The following is a 23,752-nucleotide window of genomic DNA, read 5'->3' on the forward strand; positions in this document are numbered from 1 at the left end:
CCCCAGAATGCAGCGTGGATAAATGTGTTGCAGTCGTCTCGAGGGCCGGGTTGGTTAAATGGTGGAACTGTGAGGGACATTGGATGACTTTCAGTGTCTCACTACAGTAGGGTTGTCGATTTATTTTCTAAATTCTCCTTTTCCTCGAAACATGGAGGCTCTTATCCCAGTAATAAACAAACTTCAGGATGTCTTCAACACGGTGGGGTCTGATGTTATCCAGCTGCCGCAGATTGCTGTTGTAGGAACACAGGTAAAAACAAGCAACGCAGAATTCGTGTGGTTGTATATTATATTTATCAGTGGCATAAAATAACCGAGGAATATGGTACGCCTGTACGGTATAGAAAACAGAAAACAAACGACATTGCACTAGTTCGTGAACTGAAATGTGAAAAATGAAGCGTACTCTGAAGTTTGTGTAAATGCATGTACCGTTAGTGTAATAGGATACAATTTTATTTATAAAATATGTGCGTGCTAAATTGTTCTGTAGAATATTCATTTTACGTGATATACCCATAATCCATGTTACATATTTGTTTAATGTACAATATGTTTTAATATATATGTGTGTGTGTGTGTGTGTGTGTGTGTGTGTGTGTATTATTATTACTAGTCATGACTGTGCTGGGTCGTGCGCAACAGCAGCAGCGCCGCAGTGAACATTTTTGAAAGTGACAGGTTAATAAGCTAAGACAAGGGCAAGCTGTTGAAAACGACACAGGAAAAACGCACTGATAGTGATGCTAAACATGCAAGCTGTGGTTTCATACGGATTCTGTATATCAGTTCCACTCAGGTCATACGGTGAAGAACTCCTCTGTAAACCATAAATATGTTCAGTCACCTTGCTTTCGATTGAGCATGTCTTGTCAAAGTGAATCAATCTGTCCGTGTTTGTCGTTTCAGTTTACTGAAATACATTTCCTTGGAGCCTGTTTACTGCAGTCTTACACATGCGTCCTTCTTGATCAGAAAGCAGGTTGTGTTGACAGTCTAGTTTGTTTTGTGTTCCCCAGAGGTAGTTTTAGCTGTAGAGGCACAAGCATGCTTCCCCTGTGAAAGTAGTGTTTAGGGCTCTGGACTCTTGACCGGAGGGTCATGGGTTCAATCCCAGGTGGGGGACACTGCTGCTGTACCCCTGAGCAAGGTACTTTACCTAGATTGCTCCAGTAAAAACCCAACTGTATAAATGGGTGATTGTATGTAAAAATAAAGTGTAAAAAATAATGTGATATCTTGTAACAATTATAAGTCTCCCTGGATAAGGGTGTCTGCGAAGAAATAAATACTATTATTATTATTATTAATTTACTGTGAACCAAATAACTGCATATGAATGCTGTTACTTGCAGCGGGCAGGGATTATAAATTATATGTTCTGCATGTTCTACAGATAACGTTACTTAAAAAAATAATGAGAGTTGAGAGCTAATATTTTGGTATTCTTTCTAAAACCCTTCCAGGTACTTCCATATGTGATATCAAAATAATCTGGGACAGCGAGGTGGGGACGCAAACATTTAGTCCATTAGGTGTGGAATGACCCTATACTTTTGGTCTTTTGATATTTCCATAACTAAAATATACTAGACAGAGCACTTTAAAACCTGGTCAGCCAGGAAAAAAATACAATGTAAACTGTTAGTCAAAATCCTATAATAATGAAGTTTGGGAATATGTATACAGTAGTGCTTTTCAACTGGTTACGTCTTGCTGGTCTGTATGCGTTCTGTTAAGAGCCCAGTACAAAGAACAGATTATTTCTTTACATTACTGCCAGTCGGTTCATCTGATTAAAAACAGAACTTTATTTGTAAATAATATATTTATTTGGAACTAATTTGGCACATCAAGTAGAACCATGTGATTGTCTGTGCTGTATGTAAGACCTTGAGCAGTTAGCTGGCCAACAACATTTGGAGCATTTGTATCTCGGACTGCAACAGGAACAGGGGAATCGGAGACTGTTATGTCTCTCGTCAGTGTTCCAGAATGTAATTGCCAATTGGTTGGTGCTATGACTGATGCAGGGACGATGACAGCTGGAAAGGATGGTGACGTCAAGACATCAGTCCATTTGCACAATAACCAAACGTGCAAGCCCTGTCGAACAGAACAGTGTGCAGGGAGTTACAAAAGGATGTGATCGTTCCATTAGGGGCACAAATACGCGTGTTGTTCTCAACCTGGTTTTCCCAAATGACCACACACACCGGCACACAGTTTGTCAGTCAGCACCTCTGCAAGTACAGGTGCAATCAGAAACCAATTTCCAAATGCATACATACTTTGTATATTGCAACAAGTCGGCAACATTTCTGGAGCAAAATAGGTTTTATGGGTGTGATTCGCATGTGGTCGCAAATATTTATGGCTTTACAGTAATTGATGCATTGAGAAAAACCTGTCATTAAAAAGCAAGAAGATATTTTTTTTCTTTAGATTCTGCTATTTCTCATCACAAAACAAATACAAACAGAGCTTTAGTAATGTACAAGGAAAATACCTTGCGTGTTTCTAGGTAGCTAGCAACATGAGGCTCAATACAGGGAACCCAGATTTCATTTATTAAAGACTGCATTGCTTTTTACAAGCAGTCTACAAAATGATGGGAATGGGAAGTGAATGGAGCTTGAGGCATAGTGGGGGAGCCAGGTGGCTTGTTTGAGCTGTGATAAAGTTGTATTAATTTATTTAATAGAATTGCAAATTGTGGCAAAAGGTAAAAACATGCCTAGACACACAAAAATCCCTGAAGAATGTGCCCATGATCATAAGGATTTTATTGTGGAAGACAGCAAAGGAAAGAAGGTACAACTAAATGTGCAAGTACTGTCTGTCGAGTTACTAGAAAAAAGTAACCGAGGCTCCCGAGTGGCGCATCCAGTAAAAGCACTTGCGTAGAGTGCAGGATGCGCCCTATAGTCTGGACGTCGCGAGTTTGAGTCCAGGCTATTCCTTTGCCGACCGAGGACGGGAGCTCCCAGGGGGTGGCGCTCAATTGGCCGAGTGTCGCCCAGGGGGAGGGAGGGTTAGGTCGGCAAGGGTGTCCTTGGCTCACCGCGCACCAACGACCCCTATAGTCTGGCCGGGCGCCTGCGGGCTTGCCTGTAAGCTGCCCGAGAGCTGCGTTGTCTTCCGACACTGTAGCTCTTGGGTGGCTGCATGGTTTCATTACCATTACATGGTTTCATTTTGTAATCTGGTTATTTTACAGTTGAGATGTTTGGTTGAAATTAAAAGTGCATTTAATATTAGCTAAAAATAAAAAATGTATTCCTGAAAACTTGCTTCATTTAGCATTCCTATGTAGCATGACATTTCCAAAGGGGGGCCCAGCAAAAAAAGTTTGAGAACCCCTGTGCTATGCAATGGGAGTTTTATTTCCATCCCTGCAGGAGGTGTAGTTTAAACCCCCTATAGCATGTTATTCATAATAGCTGGTTAATGGCTAAATGCACAGTGAATGGTACTTATTCTACCTGAAGTGGATCAAAATCATGAATAATACGTAGAGGATTATAAAGTTCATATTTCAGGTTTGTAAAATAGTAACAGTTCCCAAGATGTTGCACAGATTGCAATAAAAAAGAAAATAAAAAATATTCTCTGTGCAATCTCTTTATGCTTTCTGCTTTTGATCTATTTACATGACCATATCTGTGTCAATAAGTTACTTTTTCATTTCACTTATACTGTACAGGAAGTCCAAAGATAACTTCAGCTTTGAACCACACATTTGTGAATATGCTTTATGCGCTGATCTCTCTGTCCATCAGTCTATCACACTATTTTGCACCAAACTTTTATCATACACACAGTCTATTCATATACATTGCATTTGGTTATAATCCGATAAACAAATATTTGAGGCACTGCAATTTTTACGTGATTATGAGGGCCCTCTGTACTGTATGTGTTCACCGTTTTTTTACCTTCAGTTTGTGTCTGTGCAATCTGTACACATGCATCTGATAAGATGTGCTGAATTTTGACTGTATCAGTGGTTTCTTACAGACTACATGGTTTATAATGTGTAAGTGATGCACAGTATTATTTCCCTTCCTCTCCAGAGCAGTGGAAAGAGCTCCGTTTTGGAGAGCTTGGTGGGGAAGGACATGCTTCCCAGAGGCACAGGGGTGGTGACTCGGAGACCCCTCATCCTACAGCTGGTGAACCTGTCCCCAGAGGATCGACGCAAAGCTGCAGGAGAAGAAAACGGTACCTGCTACCTGCTGTAACTTACCTAAAGTGCAACTTGGTACCTGTATACAATAGCGGATTGATATTAACCAATGGATTCTTCTTGGTGTTTACAAATTCAGTGCACAGGATCTATCATTTTCTGTTTCAGTAGCGGAGCTGAAAGCACCCCTTTAGCATCCATTGAGTTCTCAACCATGTCGTCTCTCTGAGTTCAGCTAGTACACCAGAGTGTAACCATTAAGCTGTCCCCCCTGCAACACTGCATCCTGTGGATGTAAGAAATGGCATATTTGTTCAATGTAGTATTTCTTACTGATGTACTTCTGAATTTTAAGAAGTCACCAGAGTGGGGTGACTGAAATAGAAAATGAAATACAAAGTTACTCTAAACAAGATGATCACATGAGTTAATTAAGATAACTGGGATATTTCACAAACGTACCAAGTTGTTTTTCAAGTTTGTCTAGCTTCAAAGTGGCCCTGTGCTGTGGGGTAATAGCAGAATCTTAAAATCTATTTATGACAGCAGTGGAATCCAGTCAGGAGATCCCTAGACAGGTGAAACCGGTTGGTACAGGTGAGTTTATTTTGACACACAGGCTGCAGCATTCCAGTTAACTACGAAGGGTGGAGGGAGAGGGAGAGAAAGAAAGAGTGAGAGTGAGAGTGAGAGTGAGACAGAGTGAGTTATACAGAACAACTGAAATCAATAGCAAACATACAGAATAATACAATTTGGATGCTGGTGCTTCCTTGTGCCTTGTAATCTAGCTGAAACCGGTATGAGGATGCAGCATTTTAGTGTATCGACAGCGTTGTATTTGAAATATTTGCATATTCTGACTTAATATTTATAAATATCTCATCTTAGTAAATGGGGGAGGGGAGGGGGATCATATTTTGTAATAAAGATAAAATAATTCTAAACAGATTTTAAAATGTTGGCAATTACCACCCTGTTAAAGAGTAAATGTACATATTACTTGTTTCCAAATGGGCCATTTCACAGCTCTCTGTGTTCTCACTGACGAATCCACTGTTTTCAGTTGAATTGGAAAGCTAATCGATTAAAAGATCAGAGGGTGATGACATCATTGAAATGTTGTAAGTGTCTGCGTGATTTATACCATTGTCAATGTGAAAGTGTGGACACAGGGCTCGCACCATTGTAGCTGCCACTGTGCTGTCATTCCCTCATTAGAGAACCATTTCATTCTCATTATAGCACAACTACATTGCTATTAAAGATCATTTGACAAGGAAGGATTGGTTTTACTGTCAAATGTAATTTGTAGGATGTGAAGAAAATATACCAGAAAGCTAATGTTACCAAATTTAACAGCTGGCTCCATCCTTACTTTATTATGATCCAAGCTTTAGTTGCTTGTTTAGGATGCCAAAGACATGCATTATTTCAGGTATAAATACTTTTAAAGTAACATTTGGTTATTTTCAAGTGGTTGGAAAGAAGATCATTTCAGGTTTAGTGCTTTGGTTTAATCTGACCATTCCTTTGGGAATGATTGAATTCTATGTTATGAGTGGCTGTCCTGAGATCAGGGAACTGTGGAACCTCAAACCAGTGCGCATCCTCTCTCATCCTACATTAATCTATAGGTGTAAAATCTGTATAAAAAGCACCAGATTATACCAGATGTTACCCTTAAGCAAAAGACAAGTATGCAACTAGAGCAACACAAACCGATTATTTTATTATTCAGATCGAGCACTACTCAGCAAGCAGATAATGACACCCGGTGCTGTGCGTTGGGCTGATTCATCATTTCCATGAAATCAATTATAGAAACCGCTGCTTGTATTGTTGCAGATTGCTGCTCTCCTCAAAGCTGTCATCTTGTCTTAGCCACTATGGAGATAAGCAATCAACACAAATCCAAGAAGCTGTTTCTTCATTTGTTTCAGTTAGAATGATGAATTAGCCCCATGAACACCATTGACCCTCACCTAGTGGAGCAGAGCTCAATTTGAATAATTGAATAGTCAGTTTCTGCAGCTTTTTATCAAACAATACAAATACTAGAGATGTCGAGTATCCCTTTCAGTGTTGAAAATATTTTTAACAGAAAGGAAACCCAGACTAGGCTTGCAGCCGTGCATAGCTTTTACCTGGGATTTGCATGCTTATGATTTAGTTCAGTACACTGTCTTGCACATATGATCCCACAGCACTGGCACTACAGTATTGTATCTAAATTAGTTTGAAGACAGGCAGCTATTTGTCTTTGTAGAGGAAATGAGTCCTCGCTCGGGATCATCTGGTATACTCTAATGGTTATTTTCCATTTAGAAATATCTAGTGATGTCATAATCCAGCTGGGTGTCCACATGTAGACTCAAAGGGCATCAGAGGTCAGGTCTCAGCTGAAGTGATGTTTTGGGGAAATATCTGTTTTTTTATGCTGCTGTCATACAGGAGGCCACCCACTGTCAAAGTTTTCCATCTTTTTTCAATCTCTTTAAGTATCATATTCTTACAACATTTCAGAAAACCATTGGGGTCTGTAGATCTGAATAGTGTATGATCCAAGTAAAGCCACTGTTTAAATAATTAAAATAGGGCCCTTTGTGTTCCAAGGTTATGAAAATCAAACCTCGAACAGTGCATGTGAGTCTCTTCAATGTACAGTATTTCTGTCTGTGTGTCTTTAAACAATGTCTTTGCTTAGACCCTCTGCTGTTCAGGTCAATTGCATAGATCCCATTCCTCAGTTTTCTACCCAATTTGAGGCCAGTGTTGCCGCACCGCTGCAACCCACTTGCTGATAAGAAGGATCGAAGATCAATGGACTACCCAAGTCCTACTGTCCAACCAGTTGCCTCTTTTCAATCTGCCAAACCTAACCAATGGATGTTGCCAAGCTTCTGAACCAGGACTGTTTGGGAGCCTGACCAGTAGGATTGCAGAAGCTCGATAAATTGAACTATCCCCAGTTGATTTTCTTCACTAATTCTACAGAAACAGGTGTGAAAAGTCCAATGCAGCACTGAGTCGACAACGAAGATCGACAACTTGGTGTGAACATGAGTCTAACCACATATCTGTTTTTCACGTGCTTCTGTCATAGAGCCCTCTCCTTGTAAGCTTGCAGTAACTTCACTATCTACTCCACTACAAAAGGCCCAACTGTGTTCTGGCTAACCATATCCCTACTGTGATCTGCCTCTTTTGGCTTAGGTTTTGAAGTCAGTGGTAGCTGATCTTGCTTTAGTCCACAACACAGCACTGAAACTGCACTTCTGATCCAGTTTCAGTTTCACTATCACTTCTTGTTTTTTGTTTGATCTTTAAGCAGCCGTCGACACCCTCATAGAACTTGGTGTCCTTGTCGAATGCTTTCTGGCACTATAGTGGTTTGAGTATCAGCCATTTCAGCTATCCCAGAAAGCAATTGCACAGGAAGTAGCAACAGAACACCAGGGCAGAGTTGTAAACGTCTTGTTTTTGTTCTGCTACCTGAGCAGGGCATTGCTAGACATTTTAAACCAGTCTTGTTCTGAGTATAACGGTCAATATTCTTCTTGGCGCTTTAGGAATTGTTATTGAAATGGGGACTTCTGACGTAGTTGGATACGATCCATTACAAAAAAGTCTTCATACACCCAAAAAGTCATAGTTTCATTGATATTCTCCTCAGCAGGTATTCCTGTTGGTGTGTTAAATTGCCTATCAGGAATGCCTGCTATAGTACATCTAATATTAATGCAAAATTATGGACAGGTTTCTGGGTTCACCTGTGCAGATGATTGCCCATAACCCTTTTTCTGTGCTGTTTCTCTTCAACTGCAGACCCCAACACATGGAAAAATGAACGCCTTTACAAAGGTTTCCTCTTTACTCTTGTTTCTTGTCCTTGTCTGTGTCTTGTCTGTGCTGTCCGCATGTCTTTGTTTTCCTATGGTTAGCTATGTCTCCTCCATGCCAGTGTCACCTTTCATGAAGTGCTAGACGCTTGTGCTGTTCATGTGTATAGTACTCTGGTGATTTCCTCTTCTTGAGCACTGATTAAAATGCTGATGAGTTAAACTTTTCACGTTCTGTTGTGCAGCACCCCACTTCACCATCTCCATCACCCAACTAAAGTAATCTGCTTGTCAGATTCATTGTGCACCTGGTCAGACTCTGCATGCTGGAATTACAGGGAAATGAGAGTCACGATCATACCATGTTATAACTGGTTAGATCAAATGAGGCTATCTGAGCACAAACACAGAGTTGGAGAACATCAGATGAAATCAGGTTCTGTTTTCTTTAATAAATTTGAGTCCTTGATGTATACCTCCGCTGTGCTGTACCATGTAGTTCAATCAGAAAGAATGTTCCTGTAAGTACAAACATAATTGAATACAGAAATAACAGTACAGTCAGCGCCACTTTATTGAGACACTGATAATTGATATTTCAGCTTAAATTGGACAGAACTCTGGAGAGACGGTTCTTCCCAGTTATATTTGTCGTTTAATTGGGACGTCACTTTGTTTAACTGGGACACAGTATTTTCAAATGATGAACGGAGATTGCTTTTCAGGGCAAGACAGGTTTGCGTAGCACAGTGCAGTTATGAAGTGATTACACTGTGACTTGTGTAAACCAGGCTGAACACTTGAAGGAGCCGGAGACTCCTGCTCGCCTTGTGCTAAGATTTGTTTAGGAATTTATTAAATTGACTTGTATTTCAGATGATGCGTTTAACATGTATTCACAATGTGATGTGATTTTATTATTTCTTTACATTTAGAAATTAAATTAAACAGTAAAAATACTTCTTGTGCATGTTGTAAATTATGAATACAAGTGTGACTAAGGTCCTCTCAAATGCCTCTCGTTTAATTGGGACAGCCGCTTATTTGGGTTATTCTTATGTCTCCCAAGGCATCCCTATAAAGCGGCGTTGACTGTATTTAAAGAAGACGAGAAATAGTTAAATAGTTAATTGCTTTATCCACGCAAGCAGGCAGATAGACCAACCCTGTTTTCAGTGTTTCAGATTTTTAGCAGTACACCTGCCTGGTTCAACTAGAGTATCTTTTATTTAAATTTCCTTTTTTCAATGTTTTTTTTCCTAGGTGTTGAAACCGAAGAATGGGGCAAGTTTCTGCACACAAAAAACAAGGTAATCTCTGTTCTAGTGCTACTGCTCAGTGTGAGATGAGCCCGAATCAGAATACATTTTTGCAGCATTGTTACAAATTTATTTTTTCCAGTGTGATTTCAACCTGATGCAAGCATCTTGTCTTGCAGACTCACAATAACGCTAATCTTGAACTAATTTACAAAAGTAAAGTGAAGAAGTCAAAGGTAATTGATAATCGGGTTCTGTGAAACAGAGTGACAACAGCATGCAGTTGATTTATGTTCAGAGCAAGTGATTAAAATATATAATCTATATCCGATGTGCAACGCGCAAGGCTGAGCAGCCATTGGTTACATCCCTTATATACCAACCTACTGTAGAAGAGGTACTGCACTGAATTATACAAATGTGGATCGGAGTTGAGGCATATAGTGGAAAACTATTGACCCTGAGTGGATGATCTGACGGGATTATATTGCAGCAAGCCAAAAACTATGTTTTATTAAACCTTATTTGAGTTTTCCGGATGTCGGTTGTAGCTGGGCAGGGACAGAGTAAAATATTCCCTGCCAAAACACGTGTTAGTTTTAATTATTGTTAATGTGTTAATTATCACCTGCACCGGGGCTGCTGAGTAGAAGGAAGTTGTACGCTGTGTCCGAGCAGTCATTTTGTAAGTACTGTGCTGTATTTATTGTTGTAAAGCATGTTTTGTTTCTTGCGGGTAAACGGGGTATCTGTCCCGTGCTAGGAAGGGTGTTCCTGTATGTTTTAGTTTGTGTTCGAACAGAGCTAGGTTTTTTGTTTGTTTATTTGGTTTTCGTAAAAATAAAAGTGTGTGACAGTGCTGAACTTTCATTTCCTGTGTCAGGTCAGTGTTTTAAAAGGGGCAACAAACCTTTTAAAGTGTGTTGGCAAGTGAAGGTGTGTTTATCCTTCACACAGTGTATCATTCTCTGACAACGTTTTAGGTGTTGAGGCTCACATTTCTCTGCGTCTGTTACACCTTTTGTGTTTTTTTAGTCTTTTTTTTGTTTAGAATTTGTTGAAGTTCATCTTCAGGAAGCTATTTTTTCTCTGTGATGTGAAGGTCAGCACGTTGATCTAGGTCAGAGTGGCTGCCATGGGAATATGTGCTGTTGCTATGAATATAGACTGTTAAGAACATCACAAGCTATAGTGCAGTCTATTCTGTCACATGATGGTGTTTTATCAAATGTTTAATAAACAGTACTATAACCAGCGCTCCAGATAAGGTTTTGGGTCTGGGAGTAACTTCCCCTCTAATTAACACTGAGAGAGTTACATGTATTTTCAAGGGCTAAAATGCAACATTACCTTGAAGTCATGAGTAATCTTGATAAATACTGTACAAACTGTAATGGTAATGGGGTAGTGTGACTATAACCCAAGTATAAATTCTTCTGAAATGTGTTAAGATCTATGTTGTACGGTTATTATGGTGAAGTGAAACACAGGCAATTTTATTCGGGAGTTAAGGGATTATATTTTGATTGCCCCCCATTTGAAAAGAGTAGCTAGTATTTCCAGGACAACCATGAAACCTGTATGTGAAAACTGTATAGACTAGTTAACTAAATGCAGTAAAGCAAAGGTTCAAACTATAACACATATCGATAAATTGCTTCATAGTTTACTGTGCTGTGTTTCAGATCTACACAGATTTTGATGAAATCAGACAAGAGATAGAAACTGAAACTGAAAGGATTACTGGAAACAACAAGGTAACCCATTAACTTTCTATTCTCACCCATTGACCCGTATCTGCACACGACATACGTTGCACATGTATACATGTTGTGTTGTTTTAATTTTTTTTTTTTTTTTTTTTAAAGAAAACTGGATTTATTGTTGTTTTGATGATCGTGTTATATATTGAATGTGCTGGTGTACTGATGACAAAGTATTTTACCCCAATGTGTCATTAATACCCCTTTTATGAAAAGGGAAAATTGCCTTTAATATTACAATGCAGGAAAAAAATAATTAAGATATTAATTTCTTCAGTTGTTTAATTACTACTGTTGTGTTTTTCTTTTCCTTCACATGTTGTAACCTTGTTGCATTGCTTCTCAAATAATGTATGGCTAAATTGATTGCCACAAGTGTTAAATACAAAAATGCAAATGATATTACATTTAGGAGCCAAATGTGTCTGTAATTATTGAATTTATTAAATATTTTTGGGTTTGGGGCAGTAAAGTTGAACACATTATTAAAACATACACTAACTAATTAATGCAGTTCTGAGTTGTGTTTATTATGTTTATCTAGTAAGATTGCATGATGTAGACACTGGTGATTAGAAAGTTTATTAAAACCGAGTACATTACTCTGTGGATAATTCAATCCTCATTCTTCTTTTTCCAGGGCATCAGTGCCGAGCCCATTCATCTCAAGATCTTCTCTCCTCACGTTGTGAACCTGACTCTGGTGGATCTGCCAGGGATTACAAAGGTAGAGCGATTCGTTATCAGAATCGTCACGATGCAGATAAACAAATGTAAGGTCCAGAAATTATATGGAGTGAGTTGAAATCAAAATACAAATATCATTATTGAAGCACCATAACCCAGATCCGCTCCGTACAACTGCAAAACTCACCAGGTTGTGATGAGTGAAGCAGAACAATGATATATGCAAAGTGCCGTTCCTGCTTTGAGGGATGAGCCGCTTGAATGGGATCCTTGTGAAATCACAGAGATCCTTCTGCTTTCCCTTGATTGTTGCTGAATAGTTGCACACAAACCTAGTGGATAACCCGGGACGTCACACGACTACAAACATTTGCATACAGGATTTCACTCACATTCTCCAGTTTTTGCCAGTCTGTGTACGCAGTAGTGACCTGGTCTAGGAGGCAAGTACCAGGTCTGCAGGAAAGCTAGCAGGGGGTTGTGCCTCTTGAATAAAGCGCTGTTTTTTTGTTTAGGTTCCTGTTGGGGATCAGCCGAAAGACATTGAAATCCAGATCCGAGATCTGATCCTACGTTACATCAGTAACCCCAACAGCATCATCCTGGCTGTGACGGCTGCCAACACTGACATGGCCACCTCAGAGGCGCTGAAGGTGGCCAGGGAGGTGGACCCTGATGGTGAGAGATGTTACAAAATAGCGTAAAGGCAAGCTTGTAGGAAGTGACCTATAAGGACCCATTCATTATCTGGGTATGATATATGGAAGTTGTCGGTGTCTGGTACTCTTCTATCTGGTATCTCTTGCAGTGATATGTCTTATTAGCAAGGTGTGTGTGTGTGTGTGTGTGTGTCAGATGCATGAATTGTGAGTTTGTTTATTAGAGGGTCCAAAAGGATACCTTTTTTGATTGCATGCTGAATTTGATGTTTAATAAAGTATTAGTTTTAAACTGACCGATTTTATTGTATTGAGAGAATCATTCAATTCTAGAAAACAAGACTCACACCAGGGAGCCAGCAACAGAGAGAAGAAGGGCTGGATCAATCATCGTCCTGATACCACAGATACAGTCATAGTCTGTGTCTTGTTTATTTATTACACTGAAAAATGAATTCACGATAATCCAGTTATCTGCAATAACGTTGATACTGACTGTCATCTAAGCCCCACTCTTGATAGGATGTTTTGTTCCTTTCTCTTTCTTAAATAATTAAATGTATTATAATTGGGCAAAGAGAAATTAATTTAATGTCATTCATTTCTCAACTAGAGCTGTGTCATAGAGAAAGAAAGAATTACAGTCAATTGTAGTTAATATGCATTTCAAGGAACCAGCAAAAACATTTCAGTAATTCATATTATCAAGAATCTAAAGCCAACTGCATGTCAGTTTTTATTGAAGTTACAGTAGCACTGAAATCAATTTTCAATTACATAACAATTAAAAGTATTATACAGTCAGCGCCGCCTGATCGGGATGCTGATAATCGGGATTTCTGCTTAAATGGGATACAACTTTGGGAGACGAGTCTCCCCAATGTTATTTATGTTGTTTAATTGTGATGTCACTTTGTTTAATTAGAATACAGTATTTTCAAATGACGAATGGAGATTGCTTTTCAGAGCAAGACAGGTTCGCGTAGCACAGTGCAGTGAGTACATGATTACACTGTGACTTGCGTAAACCATGTTGAACTCTTGAAGGAGTTCTCTGGCTGCTGTGGCGTCAACATCACAGGTGCCTCGCCTTCTGATAAGATGTGATTTCATTATTTTTCATTTCATGTAGTAATACAAAACGATTGATTTTGTTTAGGAATAAAAAATAAAAATGGACTTGTATTTTAAATGGTTTATTTAGCATTTAATCATACTGTGATGTAATTCTTTTTCTTTTCATTTAGAAACAAAAAAGTATGACCTCAGGTCGTCTCAAATGCCTCTCGTTTAATTGGGACAGACGCTTATTCAGGATATTTTTACTTCTCCATAGACGTCCCGATTAACTGGCGCCGACTGTAAATTTACAGTCGTTTTATTGAAAATGCGTCTAATAAGAAGTGAACTTTTAAATAGTATACATTGCAAATGAACTGCACTTGAAACCTGCATGTCACATTCTGATCACAGGCATTTTTAAACCACAAAAGCAAGGCATCCTCAACATCAGGGTATTGAGCAAATCAGAAACACTGACAACTTGCATCTACAGGTTGCTGTTCATAAGCCTGTATTGTATCCCATTTTTTTTAGAATGGATGGCAATGTGCTTGTGGGGATGTTGAAAGCTGTAGCAACATCTTTCTGTTATGGTGGTGCATTCGCCACCGCTTTTAACATCTTCAGCATTGACTGCAAGGATAGTGCATGTTTTTGCGTAAGCACTATGGCAACTCGAAATGCATCATAGAGGCGCTAATGTGGATGTAAGTTAATACATTTCCCGATATAATAATATATCTATTTTTTATATAGCGCTTTTCATAGTGGACCACCATCACAGAGCGCTTTACAAAGTAGGCTGTGAACTGTGCTTTATATGCAGAGTCACTTACAATAGGACATTGATAACCTTTACACTTCTGTTTGAACTAGGGCATTTAGTTTTATTCACATTTTTCTTCCTGGGAAGGCTCCAAAATAATTTACACTAACAGGAAATTTGCGTTAAGTGAATTTGTATTATAAGAAGTAATTTACAATAAGTGAGTGCTAAATGTTGCCGGGAAAAATTCATACTATCAGGAAATTCGTCTAATCCGAGTTTGTTTTAATGAGAATTGACTGTATTTAGTTGTCAGCAAATCGGCAATTAATGGGAGTTAGAACATGTCTGTTTAAAAATGAATCAGAATATGGTACTTCAAAACTGACTCCAATGGTACAGCTGTAATCAAACCATGTGATCTTTATCAAAGGTACCAAGATGAGTTTTTATATAGCCCTGTCTTTGAAATATATCCCAAAATGAATGAAAAAAAAAAGATCTAAAAGATTCTTACCACAATGCAATTAATAAGGGGTAAGAAACCAAGAACATTATTGAATCCATTTAAAAAAAGAAAACTTTCTCTAAATAAGAGTGCCCAGTGCCTCATTGCTCTCTCTCTGTAAACAGTCATTTAAGTAAAGCTTGACTTTTGGAACAGTGTAGAACTGTTTCATGTATACAGAACATCATTGAATCCGTTAAAGAAAAACATGTTTTCCTCTAAAAGACACTGTGATTAATGCCCAGTATCTCACAGCTCTGCCTCTGTCACTCTCCAGGTAGAAGGACCCTGGCGGTCATCACCAAACTGGACCTGATGGACGCAGGCACTGATGCCATGGACGTGCTCATGGGCAGAGTCATTCCAGTGAAACTGGGGATCATAGGCGTTGTCAACAGGTAGGAAATGAGGTGCTCAGCGCCTAACTGAGGGGGATTCACTCAAAAATACAAGGTTAGAATTATATTTTGCTTTTGGTGACTTCGTCAGCAGCACAATCCTTCAGCTTCTTAAGTTGTGTTATCTTTTTCTGATATATCTTGTTCTTTTGCATTGCTTTGCAGGAGTCAGTTGGATATCAATAATAAGAAAATTGTGGCAGAAGCCATCCGAGATGAATATGCCTTTCTGCAAAAGAAGTATCCTTCTCTAGCCAACAGGAATGGAACCAAATACCTGGCCAGGACTCTGAACAGGTAGTCTTCATACATTTAAAAAAAAATATCTATAGAACCGGTCATGTAATTGTAACGAAACATTCTGGGGCCTGTTTCACAAAAGCGATTTGTGACGATTCGCAATCGCAGGCACCTCAAAAATATAAAATGGTGTTTCATAAAACATTCGCAGGGCTGTGACATCGCAGATTTTCACCAGAAACCTGCGACTGCCAGACAGCAGCCGCAAGTAGCAATTTTCATCGCAAATCCTGTTTTAGGACATACCATGGCACTCATACTACTAGCTCGCTGTGGAACTGTAGACTTTATTGAATGGATTTCTCAGGTAAAACTCTCTGATGACAATATGAACTTGTCTCTGTATTTTATAACTACCCCCACCACACACAGTATACATTTTTTCTTTAGGATATATACAAAAAGTTTAAATAATTACAAAACAAAGTTATTTATTTAATGACGTGACCCAGTTATGTGGATGAAAAATAACAGTAACTGAGTCAAGTTGTAAAAACAAATTTCATATAGTCCTGATATATAAAATCTTATATCAGAAGTCCTGATTTATTCAGCATTATTGGGAAGATTGCATTGCTTTAAACTGGCGGCAATGCCGTGCAGCAGTTATTACGTTAATAATACAAACACAATTAAATGTGTACAATAAATAAGTTAAGTTACACACAAACGTGATACAATAAATAAAATGGACCAAACTCAAGTGACAAAAATAGTGACACGCGCCTCCTAGATAAACTACCTAAAAAGAAACCTGCCAGATCGCCAAATCACGGAAACAAAAAGCACTTTCCTCAGTTCATCTCAGCCACAGTTCAGCACAGCAATAACGAAGCTTTGTTGCAGCGGCCACCTGCATGTTATTACCTGCCCCACACGTTTAAATAGTGAGGCTAAACGCAGCTTGATTATCAGGCAAGCCCCTAAAGACTAATACAAGTGTCAAGGTAGCGAGTGTGCTTAGCTGGCTATATACATTTCATCCAAAAGCCCATTTTCAGCTGAGTAGAAAGAACAGTAAGCACAGATCAGTACACCTTTTCTTTAAATACATTTGCTACACAGAGTTGATCAGGCTTTCCTTATGTATGTGTAGAACTTCAGAGTACAACAGCCAGTGAGGTATTTTGGTTTTCCTCAGTCAACTTTAAAGCTTTTTCATCTCCCTTTCTTTTTCCTTCTGTTCGCTAGATTTATCCATTTCTTATTTCGGCTACTGTTATTTGCTTCTCCAACAGTATTTACTGTGTCAGTGATCATCTGCAACTTTCTTTCTTCATGACTAAAACTTGCCAAATAGAACGGATTTGTGTCGACCAGCCATTTCAATAACTGTATAATTTTTTTTTCTTCATACAGTAGTCTCCACGTATAGGAACACCTCCTAAGATAACACTTCGGCTTCGGGAACACCCTTGTGATGAAATGGAATTTTCCTATTGTAAATGCTCCGCCTAAAGGAACAGGAACTTTGCTTAAAAGAACACCTTTTTGGCACAAATACCGATTTGTTTCAAATTGATAACTCATTATCCTTAAACTCAAATGGTTTATTCAATCTTTTCAAAACTGACTTATCATAACAAGAGTAATCTAGAGCTGCTGCTGCATTTAACGTGTGTAGGGCGATGCTTTGTTAATAACCACTGTGATAAAATGAATTCATAATTACTATTAGAGCCGCTGATGCATTTTTAGTGTTAGCTTTGTTAATTTAGTTTGTTAGGTAGTTGATTAACATTAGTTTGTTAGTTAGTTTATTAACATACAATTGCATATTGCTTTTCTCTTACTTATTCTGATCATTTCAGATGCTGATGCACATGCGTCATGACATAAATACATTTGTATTTATTGATTCGTATCGTGATTGTCCTTGGCGTATTGTGTCCGGTGGTCAACTCTGTCCTAGAGAACACTTTGCTTGCTTCCCGAGGGGTGTTGTCTTAGCCAGAGACAACTATATAGACAGTTTGGTACAAAATATTGTCAACACTAGTCCTGAATGTTATTAACATACTTGTGTGATTGGGGGGGGATAATTGCTAATACACAGAAGAAGGTGGTGAAGTAAATACAATGCCAAGTGTTTTTTCTTTCTGTGTCTATTCACTTGATCGGAACATCAGTGTATCTAAATACCTATGTAACCTTTATGTAACAAGGTTATGAAAACCAATTTCACTAACAGTGCATACCGGTCTATTTTTTTTTTTTAAATCTGTATTTAACTGTTTAGATCTATTCAAAAGGCTTTATGTACGGACATGTATGGGTTAGGGGGCTTATAAGTAGGGGTGTGCTGATACTCATATTCATAATTGCCTTTAAGAAGTATATATCGACAGGTATTAAATAAATCCATTAATTGTGTTAATTTCAAAACAAGAAAGAAGCTGTCCTTCCCTCGCCTTTGCAATTGAATTCCAATCAATGGCAATTAACTTCTGCATTGAGTGTTTTAAAAGCGGATTTGGAAGCATTCTTGTCATCTGGGGTATTTTTTATTTTTTATTATATCGATTATATAATTGTAAATAGTATTATATCCCGTGGGGGAATATATATATATATATATATATATACAGTGCCTTGCAAAAGTATTCAGACCCCTGACCAATTCTCTCATATTACTGAATTACAAATGGTACATTGAAATTTTGTTCTGTTTGATATTTTATTTTAAAACACTGAAACTCAAAATCAATTATTGTAAGGTGACATTGGTTTTATGTTGGGAAATATTTTTAAGAAAAATAAAAAACTGAAATATCTTGCTTGCATAAGTATTCAACCCCCACACATTAATATTTGGTAGAGCCACCTTTCGCTGCAATAACAGCTTTAAGTCTTTTGGGGTAAGTATGTACCAGCTTTGCACACAGTGTCGGAGTGATTTTGGCCCATTCTTCTTGGCAGATTTGCTCCAGGTTGTTCAGGTTGGTTGGACGACGCTTGTGGACCGCAATTTTCAAATAGTGCCACAGATTCTCAATGGGATTGAGATCAAGACTTTGACTGGGCCACTGTAGGACATTCACCTTTTTGTTCTTGAGCCACTCCAATGTTGCTTTGGCCTTGTGCATGGGATCATTGTCCTGCTGAAAGGTGAATTTCCTCCCAAGCTTCAGTTTTCTAGCGGACTGAAGCAGGTTCTCTTGCAGTATTTCCCTGTATTTTGCTCCATCTATTCTTCCTTCAATTTTAACAAGATGCCGTCCCTGCTGATGAGAAGCATCCCCACAGCATGATGCTGCCACCACCATACTTCACTGTAGGGATGGTGTGTCTTGAGGCATGGGCAGTTAGGTTTGCGCCACACATAGCGCTTTGAGTTTTGGCCAAAAAGCTCTATCTTGGTCTCATCTGACCACAAAACCTTTTCCCACATTGCAGCTGGGTCACTCTCATGCTTTCTGGCAAACTCCAGACGTGCTTTCAGATGGTACTTTTTGAGTAACGGCTTCTTTCTTGCCACCCTCCCATACAGGCCAGTGTTATGCAGAGCTCTTGATATGGTTGACTGGTGCACCATTACTCCACTCCCAGCCACTGAACTCTGTAGCTCCTTCAAAGTGATTGTTGGCCTCTCTGTGGCTTCTCTCACAAGTCTCCTTCTTGTTTGAGCGCTGAGTTTTGAGGGACGGCCTTTTCTTGGCAGTGCCTGGGTGGTGTGATGCAGCTTCCACTTCCTGATTATTGATCCAACTGTGCTCACTGGGATATCCAAACACTTGGATATTATTTTGTACCCTTTCCCTAATCTATGCATTTGTTTTACTTTATCTCTAACTTCTGTAGAATGCTCTTTGGTCTTCATTTTCCTTCAGATTCACAGCCTGACCAATGATCCTTCAACAGTGGGGTTTTTATCCAGAAAATGTGACAGCAACTTTAATGGTTCACAGGTGGAGGCCAATGGTAAGGTAATTGTGTCCTCGTTAGGGCAATTTCTTTCATTGGTGTAAACTGGGAGCTTCCACAGCACAGGGGTTGAATACTTATGCAAGCAAGATATTTCAGTTTTTTATTTTTCTTAAAAATATTTCCCAACATAAAACCAATGTCACCTTACAATAATTGATTTTGAGTTTCAGTGTTTTAAAATAAAATATCAAACAGAACGAAATTTCAATGTACCATTTGTAATTCAGTAATATGAGAGAATTGGTCAGGTGTCTGAATACTTTTGCAAGGCACTGTATATAATAGCAATAACAGTGTGTAATAAAACAAGCCCTGAGGATTTGCCACCCCTGTGTGTTTCAGGTTGTTAATGCATCACATCCGCGATTGTTTGCCTGAGCTGAAGACCAGAATCAACGTGCTGGCTGCCCAGTACCAGTCTCTGCTCAACAGCTACGGGGAGCCGGTGGAGGACAAGAGTGCCACGCTGCTGCAGCTCATCACCAAGTTCGCTTCCGAGTACTGCAACACCATCGAGGGTACTGCCAAGTACATCGAGACCTCCGAGCTGTGAGTGGGGTGGGACCACGCTGACATTTTCTATTATTATTATTATTATTATTATTATTATTATTTAGTCATTTAACAGATGCTTTTAACCAAACAACTTACAGAGACTAGGGGATGAACTGTGCATGAACAACTGCTGGACGAAGCACAAGGAGGTTAAGTGACTTGCTCAGGGTCACACACAGTGAGTCAGTGGCGTGGCAGGTCTGGGTTTTGAACCGGGAACCTCCTGGTATCAAGCCCTTTTCTTAACCACTGGGCCGCCAAGCCTCCAGCCATCATCCCCTGAAAATTGTCTGCATTTTTGTGTGTTGGCTTTTGAAAATTAAGATAAAACATCTCGGTAGCAGTGATGCTGATCTGTTTTTAGATTTAGAAGACTCGGACACAATTATTATTGATAAAACCCTCATAAAGCAGGGCATTTGCACATTAATTGTGCAGTTTTCCCATGCTTTTCCCATGGTTGTTTTTTTTTTGTGCTTGACCGAGACGATACATGAATTTATAGAACAGCTTGGAAAAATTGAGCTGCCTGAGTGGATAAGCTTGCTGAGTATTTGTCGTGCATTAAGAATGTGTTTTATTATTTAATTTCTGTGTACTTATCCATTTTATAAGTATGATAAAACACTAAAATGCCTCCCTGAAATGATAGATCTATAGCATATGATTCAGTTCAAGTTTTGTTTTTCTTTGTTTTAGAAGATTCAATTTATATATATATATACACACTACCGGTCAAAAGTTTTAGAACACCCCCATTTTTCCATTTTTTATTGAAATTTAAGCAGTTCAGTGTCCAGTGAATAACCTGAAATGGTACAAAGGTAAGCGGTAAACTGCCAGAGGTTAAAAAAAAGTTTAGGTTACCAAAAACTGAAAAATAATGTACATTTCAGAGTTATACAAAAAGGCCTTTTTCAGGGAACAAGTAATGGGTTAACAACTTACAGCTGTTCTGCAGCAATGGAAGTAAATTAAGCCTTGAAAGTTGATGCTAACAATTCCTACAGGTGTCCCAACTTTTGTTGATTACTTACAAACCCTCTGTCTGTATAAAAGCAGTGTTGGAACAGACTGTGTTACTACACCCTCTTAAGCATTATTTGGACAGTATTGTACTGCAGGAAGTAGTATATTGCTCTCATAATGGCGAGAAAAAGGCAATTAACAAAGGAAGACAGACAGACCATTATAACCATTAAAAGTGTAGGTCTTTCCTTTAGAGAAATTGCAAAGAAAGCCAAGGTGTCAGTGAGTACAGTTTCCTACACTATCAAAAGGCACTTGGAAACTGGAGGAAACTCTGACAGGAAGAGGTCTGGCAGACCCAAAGCCACAACAGAATCAGAAGACAAGTTTCTGAGAGTCAACAGCTTGCGTGATAGGCGGCTCACAGGACAACAGCTTCAAGCACAGCTTAACACTGGTCGAAGTAAGCAAGTCTCAGTTTCAACTGTGAAGAGAAGACTTCGAGCTGCAGGTTTGACAGGTCGAGTGGCAGTAAGAAAGCCATTGCTAAGACGGTAAGAAAGCCATTGCTAAGCACCGCCAGTGGACTACTGAAGACTGGAAGAAGGTCTTATGGACTGATGAATCAAAATTTGAAATCTTCGGTTCATCACGCAGGGTTTTTGTATGCCGTCGAGTAGGCGAAAGGATGGTTCCTCGGTGTGTGACACCAACTGTCAAACATGGAGGAGGAAGCGTGGTGGTCTGGGGCTCTTTTGCTGGATCCAGAGTCGGCGACTTGCACAGAGTGAGTGGCACCCTGAACCAAAACTGCTACCACAGCATTTTGCAATACCCTCTGGTATACGCCTAGTTGGTCAGGGGTTCATCCTACAGCAAGATAATGACCCAAAACATACCTCCAGGCTATGTCAGAACTACCCTTAAAAGAAAAGAACAAGTCGGTAGGCTTCAAATCATGGAATGGCCAGCACAGTCTCCAGACTTAAACCCCATCGAGCTGGTTTGGGATGAACTGGACAGAAGGGTGAAAGCAAAGCAACCTACAAGTGCAACACATTTGTGGGAACTTCTGCAACAGTGTTGGGAAGAACTTTCCGAACAATATTTGATTTCCATTGTAGAAAGAATGCCACGAGTGTGTTCGGCTGTTATATCTGCAAAAGGTGGCTACTTTGAGTCAAAAATTTAGATTAAATTTTGTTAAACAAACGATTCCATGATTTCTTTTTTATCTCCAATTGTTTATTTGTTCTATACTTTAATTTCAGAGTACATTGAGACATTAAACTGCGTAAATTTCAATAAAAACTGGAAAAATGGAGGTGTTCTAAAACTTTTGACCGGTAGTGTATATATATATACAGTATATAACATTTTTTATTGCAGGTGTGGTGGCGCTAGGATTTGCTACATATTTCATGAGACCTTTGGCCGCACATTAGAGTCGGTGGATCCTCTAGGTGGACTCACTACCATAGACGTCCTAACTGCCATCAGAAACGCCACGGTGAGTAAAATGATTACATTACAATGCTACTTCAAACCCATACATGTACATTAAAGGGCTGCAGCTTTACAGCACACCTGGCCAGGTACAAGGAACAATTGGGGCTGTTTATGGAGCCTGGCCTGCTGAAATAAATGAGTAGTACAGCCCCCCCCCCCCATATAACACTGTAACTGGGAACCAGGCATTATAACGAGATAGTACAGATTCAGCATACGATCCAACTCAAATAGGTTAGATTTACTAAACTATCTTTCAACGCAAAGTTTACTCTTCTTGGTGGATTAAAGAGCTACTGATGCTTATTTTTATTTTTTTTAAGACAGCTTCTACCTACATCCTGAGTTTGTTTTATTCCACTTAGTAAAAAGGGGAACAAACATTTTACCTGAGCAAAATCTTAGTAAATCTGGGGAAAAATAATATTGCATCATTAAAACCAAATGCTGGGCTAAAAAGAAAAACTCTGTACTCTTCCTTGATTGTTGATTTCGCTGTCAACTGTTCCTGTTGGGGCAAGCAAACACTCTTATGGCGGCAGACCTGTTTTGAACCAAAACTTTCTTTTGCTAAAGGAAGGATCTCACCCATCTTAACCAATGCATGTCATCGGTAAAAACAAATCAATCCTAACACATGGCTTCTGAAATCTGTGCATAGAGATGTTGTGCAATACTTCCCTATACCTGGCTGCAGAGAGCGGTAGATATGCCAATACGGGACAGAGAGCATCACCCGGGTATAAATGAGAGGCACTGTATGTATCTGTATATGTCATCAGTAGAATCATAAAATCACTCCTTGGAATAATGCACTTTCAAACAATTCAAGAATAGCGCTGGTGTGATGAATGCCAGTTGTGAAGGTAGACTAATGTCTACTTGTCAACGGAAGCCTTGCAACTGGAATAGATATGCACTCCCTACTGACAAGCAAGTTGTGAACCTGTGTGCCCCAATTTCTATGTATCGTAATGTGTTGTACATGGTTTCGTTCAGGGGCCCCGTCCTGCTCTGTTTGTCCCTGAAATCTCCTTCGAGCTGCTCGTGAAGCGGCAGGTGAAGAGGCTGGAGGAGCCGAGCCTGCGCTGTGTGGAGCTGGTGCACGAGGAGATGCAGAGGATCATCCAGCACTGCAGCAACTACAGCACGCAGGTACAGGGGGCCGGAGGGGCAGGGAACCGGGATTACAACCTCATCTCCAACACCCTAGTCTCCCACTCTGTCCTCAGGGACACGCAGTTGACCAGTATGTGTTGCAGTCTGATGATGATCACAGATTCTAGAGCAATCGCTGCAGCTACACTATGTAAAAAATGCAGAAGCTGTGTCTCTGTAAGCGATGTCTTCTGTGCA

At 39.4% G+C, this 23,752-nt stretch overlaps 1 protein-coding gene across 1 annotated transcript; it reads left to right on the top strand.

The window, feature by feature from the left end:
• LOC117415603 (dynamin-1-like protein) lies at positions 1-23,645 on the top strand (the record flags this gene model as incomplete). The annotated part of the gene is given in 12 exon segments (XM_059018698.1): positions 1-253; positions 4,080-4,227; positions 8,021-8,056; positions 9,298-9,344; positions 10,979-11,050; positions 11,697-11,783; positions 12,259-12,421; positions 15,016-15,136; positions 15,302-15,433; positions 19,706-19,912; positions 22,277-22,397; positions 23,396-23,645. Coding segments are annotated over 12 exon segments (1,486 nt in total), but the record flags the coding sequence as incomplete, so codon positions are not given.
• Positions 23,646-23,752: the final 107 nt, after the last annotated feature.

Source organism: Acipenser ruthenus, unplaced genomic scaffold (assembly GCF_902713425.1).
Source record: "Acipenser ruthenus unplaced genomic scaffold, fAciRut3.2 maternal haplotype, whole genome shotgun sequence".
In the NCBI taxonomy this organism is placed as follows: Eukaryota; Metazoa; Chordata; class Actinopteri; order Acipenseriformes; family Acipenseridae; genus Acipenser; species Acipenser ruthenus.